Raw genomic sequence first — 5,601 nt, 5'->3', positions numbered from 1 at the left:
GGTACTTTATCCCCATCCTTGCCAGTAGCATGGGGAGTGTCATCTGTGGAGGATAGAATTTTCAACCCTCGTGTTCATTCAGGCTGCTCTAACAAAATACTATAAACTGGGTAGCTTATAAACAACAGGAATTTCTTTCTCTTGTTCTGGAATCAAAAGGTCGAAGATCAAGGCATCTGTAGTTTCAGTGTCTGGTGAGGGCTCATTTCTTAGTTGATAGATGGTGCCTCCTCACTGTGTCCTCCCATGGTAGAAAGGGCAAAGAAGCTCCCTTGGGCTTATCTATAAGTGAACTAACCCTATTCATGAGGGCTAATCACTTTCCTAAAGGCCTTACCTCCCAATGCCATCACTGTGGGGGTTAGGATTTTAACATATGAAGTCAGGGAGGATATAAACATTTAGGCCATGGCATCTTGTCTCTATCTTCCATCTCGACCCTTTCATTCATATGGGCAATAGAAGCCCTAGAAAACTGAGAGCCTCAGGGAATTTTATTCCAATTACCCTTCCTATCCAATGGTTCTGGGTTGAGCCAAACCTAGGGATGGACATCTTTGGGTGCACATATGTTCCAAGAACTATCAGAAATTGTATCTTGAAATAGTTGAGTTAAATAGACTGAAGCTAGGCTACAAGATCAAAGAGGCCCAGATAAGCAGAGGTGATCAAATTATGAAGGTAGATAGGGTACAGAATGAAGAGAACCAACTCATAGGAAAGGTAAAAGCAGGCAGAAAAGAAAATCTGGAGGAAACCTTCAAGCCAGACCTCACGTTTGTGGAGGCATTTTATTTGGCACTCATGGCCACTGATACAGGTATACTGATCCAATAAAATGGCCAAAGCAAAATGAATGTGTGGCTCCCACTTCATTAATAGCAAAGCTTTTCAATTCTGTGTCCTTATTGTCTTACAAATGTATCCATCTCTCTCTCCCATGCAGTTGATACCTAAGTCTGGGAGATTCTACCTCTGAAATACTTTTCAATCTATTTCTCTGGTGACCAGAGTAATCTATCCAAAATACAAATTTGGTTTTTTCGTTTTTTGGTTGAAATGGTTAACATCTTTATTTTATAGCATCTCATTTTAATAGAAATAATAATTTTTATAATTAAACCAAATCAAACCTTGCTTTCAAGTTCTTAATATGACAAAAATGTGAGAGAACTGTCATTGTTGTCATAATTCATTATCTTTCATTATTTTTTTTCTGGTCTCACTTTTTTTTCAGAACATTATGGGGGTACAAACATTTTGGTTATGTAAATTGCTTTTGTATGGTTTGAGTTGAAGTTATAAGTGTGCCCACCCCCCAATAGTGTGCATTATACATGTTAGGTGTGAATTTACACATTTCCCCTCCCCCCCAACTAGTTGATTTCTCATGAATGTTATTTCCACATGTAAAACACAAATTTGATAGAGACGTTTACTTCAATGATTCAATGTCTCCCTATTTCCTACAGGATTAAATACTAATGTCTGAGGCAGCATATAAGACTATTTATGATTTTGCCCCTGCTTATTTTTCCATATTCATCTATCACCACTTCCCTGCCCTCTCTAGCCACAATGACTTACTGGTATTTCCTGGAACATGCCATTCTTACACACTTCTTCATGACTCAGTTCCTCTGGATACTGTCTGGAATGTACTCTTGTCTGTCTAGCACACTTCTAGTTCTCTAAGACTTTCTGCCTCTCTGAAGTCTTTACTGACCTACCAAACTAGAGTTAACACCCCTCGAGACTTCCTTTGTCTCTGGGACACAGCTCTATTTTAGCACCTACTGTAGTGAATTGTGATGATTTTAAAATCTGTTCCCTCCCTCCCTCCCTCCCTCCCTCCCTCCCTCCCTCCCTCCCTCCCTCCCTCCCTCCCTCCCTCCCTCCCTCCCTCCCTCCCTCCCTCCCTCCCTCCCTCCCTCCCTCCCTCCCTTCCTTCCTTCCTTCCTTCCTTCCTTCCTTCCTTCCTTCCTTCCTTCCTTCCTTCCTTCCGACAGAATCTCGCTCTGTTGCCTGGACTACAGTGCTGTGGCATCAGTCTACCTCATAGCAACCTCAACTCCTGGGTCAAGGGATCCTTCTGCCTCAGCCTTCCAAGTAGCTGGGACTACAGGCATGCACCACCACGCCTGGCTAATTTTTTTCTATTTTTAGTATAGACAGGTCTTGCTCTTGCTTAGGCTGGTCTGGAACTCCTGAGCTCAAGGGATCCTCTACTCTTGGCCTCCCAGACTGCTAGGGTTACAGGCATGAGCCACTGCACCTGGCCAAGATCTGAGTGTTTCTAGAGAGCATCACCATGTCTAATTCACTCTGTGTCTTCAGGGCCTGGCATAGTTCCTGACACATAGTAGGGTCTTCAATTGTCTTTGAATATTCAAAATGCTTTAAATAAACAAAACATTTTTGTTTAAAGCAGGAGGAACTTATTAACTAGTTCAAATTGATAATCTCTTGGATCCAACATTTTGTGTCTAAAGTATGTGATATTAATTCCTTCATTGATTTAATGAGTATTTATTGAACATCTGCTCTCAGCCAGGCATGGGAATACAATGATCAACAAAAATAGATAAGTGCTTTACTGCTCTCATAAAGTTCAGAATTTATTGGGAAAACTGTTACTGCATTTGTATGAATTATTAAATAAAATAGAACATATTTTGAGTTTGGCACATGATGTCAGGGTTTAACACAAGCCTTTCTGAAATTTAAGGTTAAGTGAAAGTAGTTCTGTTGAACTACTTTCACTTCTTGTGTGCTGCAGTTTCACCTCTTGTTTGTCAGCATACAAAGCCATTTTGGTTGATAAACATAACAAATTAAAAAACAAATGTGTAAAATAGTTAAACATCTTGTTTTAATCCAAGCAAATTGTTGTCTTCAGACATCTGTGGAAGGCTGGGATAAACCAGTGACTTTATAGTTTGCCAAGTGCTTTTGCATTTATAGTGGTATTTGGTTTTGGTTGTAGGAAAACCAAAGGAATGTAGAGGGAGAATTTTAAAGAATTAATAAAACAGGATCACCCTTTTAATCTGGAGGGATACCTTTAGGTAGTGAGAAGTTACTGATATGTACCCAAGCAAATAAATGTCCTAGTCCCTCTGCCTACAGCCAATAAGACACAAACTTCAACCTCAGGCAGTGTGACTAGAGGAATAAAAGAGGCTACCAGATCTTGGCATTTTGAGAATGGAAAAGGAAAAAAACAAAACCAAAAATAACCACCCCAAAATCATAGTTCCTATTAAAATTAATATCAGAAAGTTTGAACAAACCCAAACCAGATTCCTATAGTCTTGATATCTCCAGAGGGTTGGATTCTGTTTCCTTCTCAGGGTTAGCTAGAAACAAGGACAAACTTCCTGTCAAACACAGCAGTGATGTATAATCAGTTAGGTCCATTCAAATGCATAATCACCAGCATCACAGGAGATGGACAGTCTTTTTAAAAATGTTGCTTGGGCGGGTTGTGGGGGGGTGTTAACTTTCTTGAATTTGGCTATACTGTTTCCCTCCAGCTCCTCAGCAGGAGGTGGTAACTAGGAATTGTGGTAGGACAAGGAAGCAATTTTCTTCCTTTTAGGTGGCATACTCTTATGGCAGAGACATGCTGCCACAAGGGCTAAACTTTTACAGCCCTCATTTTGATATATAAAGAGATAAAGCACAAGGTAAAGTAAAGTTGCAATTACAGGTTGTGTCCAAAGTAGTAACAACCTCCTAAATTAAACCTAAGGTTGCTATGCTTAGTTGGGAGCTTTGAAAACAAACAAACAAAAATTCACAAAATATATATTATTAGTGTAACAATCAGTCCACTAATATATTTTCTGCCTATCTGGAGGTCTCAGAGAAGATGAACCATCTTCTTGATCAGCATTTTTAAAACCATCTTTTAAAAATACAAGTTGTAGGCCAGATGGAGCTTTGAAGGTAACTATGTTCACATTAGACTTAAGGAAGGAAGAAAATGGGGAAGGGATAAAACTATAGATTATTTCATAACTTTTCCAAGTTCTAAACAGAAGTCTACTTTGGCTTTCTAATAGATTACTTTTCCAAAAGAGAGTTTGGGTTTTGGCCTAAGAACCCTCTGGAGCGATTGTCCCGTCCATTAAATGCAATTCCAGGAAAGCTAGCATAGTGACATGTTTCATCTACAAAATTTAGTGTAAAATATAAAACATCAACTCAAAGTATGACTTTTTTTTTTTTAGTGTAAAATAACCAGGTATAAAACATTAGGTTCTCTCTCATTCGACAGCAGCAAATATCTATGTACAAATGGGCATTACTTTTCTCAAAACTGGACTCTGTCTATTTCTTGAATTAACTTTACCATTGTGGTTTCATTGTTTTTGTTGCGCAGAGTTGCAAATGTGATGAGGGAAGGGGGTTCTTGCACTAGTTTGGGAGCCAGGCAAGATTACCAAGGAGCTCATTCTGGCTCCAGAAATGGGAACAGGTCATCCCCACTCCTCAGAACTGGTTGCGGATCATTCCCACCTTCTGGAACCAGGAGCAGGTCATCCCCAATCCCCAAAACAGGGAGCAAATCATCCCCACTCCTTGCTGAAGAAGGAAGACAATCGCTGTCAAATTCTCTGCCCCCTGTGACTCTGGACTTGATTGTATCCATCAGACCTTCAAAAGATCTGAATGTGGCCGACTTCTTCATGTCTCCAAACTTCCTGCAGATAGCAGAGCTCATGGAGGACAGGGCGACTGACGTCTTCTGTTTCACGTAGGTGTTGGAGACCTGGACATCATGCCAGCTCTTGGACAGATTCTGTCTCAGTCCATCCATGGTGGTGAGGCCCAACTTCCTCTTGAGCTCCCCACAGCGCCTCTCTTTGGCTGCCAGCGCTTGGCGTAGGGTTACGATTTCTGCCTCCAATTTAGCGAGCTCAGATTTGAGCTCCAATTGCTCGGCCTCTGTCAGAGCCATCGGTTCAGAAGTCGGGTGGGACTCATATGTGCCCACAGAGGTCTTTGTCATGGGATCTGGCATGGACTGGGAATAAATATCTTCGTTAAGAGAGTCCAGGTCCAATTCTTGGTAGGGAGAATCGAATTCTTGGCCAGTAGAGAAATAATCTTGGCTAGCAGAGTCGAAATTTAGGCTTGCAGGCTCAGACTCTTGACCGGTGGGTCCAGACTCTAGGCGGGATAGATCCATATCTTGGTCAGTAGAACAGCAGCCTAGGCAGGGTTGTAGACGTCCTGGCCTATGGAATGGATGCCTTGGCCTGTGGGCATCCACTTCCGGGTGGGGGGCTTGTACACGGTCACGGAGGCGGGACTTCCGGCCAGAAGGCGGGAGGCCGCGCAATACCTGCTAGCTCGTCTGAGGTGCCGTCTGCGCTCGTGGTGGTGTTTGTCTTCACCCGGACCTTGTGAGGTAGTCAGTGCTGAGATTATTGTCGAGTTTCTCCTGCCACAGTAAGTGACAAGTCGTGGGCCTTCAGGTTTTCTGGTACCTGTTTTAACTACCTCAGCGGTTTTCAAACTCTTGAAAATCAATTGAACCCTTTTGCTAACAGAAATTTATGAAAAAGCCCAGTACGTAAAATGAATAACTAC

The 5,601-nt window shown here is 41.8% G+C and overlaps 1 protein-coding gene across 1 annotated transcript; it reads right to left on the bottom strand.

Moving 5' to 3' along the window:
- Nucleotides 1–4,242: 4,242 nt before the first annotated feature.
- Nucleotides 4,243–5,274, bottom strand: TPD52L3 (TPD52 like 3). Its single transcript, XM_012738310.3, has one exon. It carries the CDS (start codon nt 5,195–5,197, stop codon nt 4,457–4,459), a length of 741 nt encoding a protein of 246 aa, XP_012593764.1. The 5' UTR covers nt 5,198–5,274; the 3' UTR covers nt 4,243–4,456.
- Between the last annotated feature and the right edge of the window lie 327 nt (nt 5,275–5,601).

Source organism: Microcebus murinus, chromosome 12, assembly GCF_040939455.1.
Source record: "Microcebus murinus isolate Inina chromosome 12, M.murinus_Inina_mat1.0, whole genome shotgun sequence".
Taxonomy (NCBI): domain Eukaryota; kingdom Metazoa; phylum Chordata; class Mammalia; order Primates; family Cheirogaleidae; genus Microcebus; species Microcebus murinus.
Note: the sequence above shows the minus strand (reverse complement) of the source record. Positions and strands in the feature narration are given on the sequence as shown.

Excerpts from the sequence above, each read along its gene's own strand:
- TPD52L3 (XM_012738310.3), bottom strand. The coding sequence starts at position 5,197 with ATGGATCTATCCCGCCTAGAGTCTGGACCCACCGGTCAAGAGTCTGAG.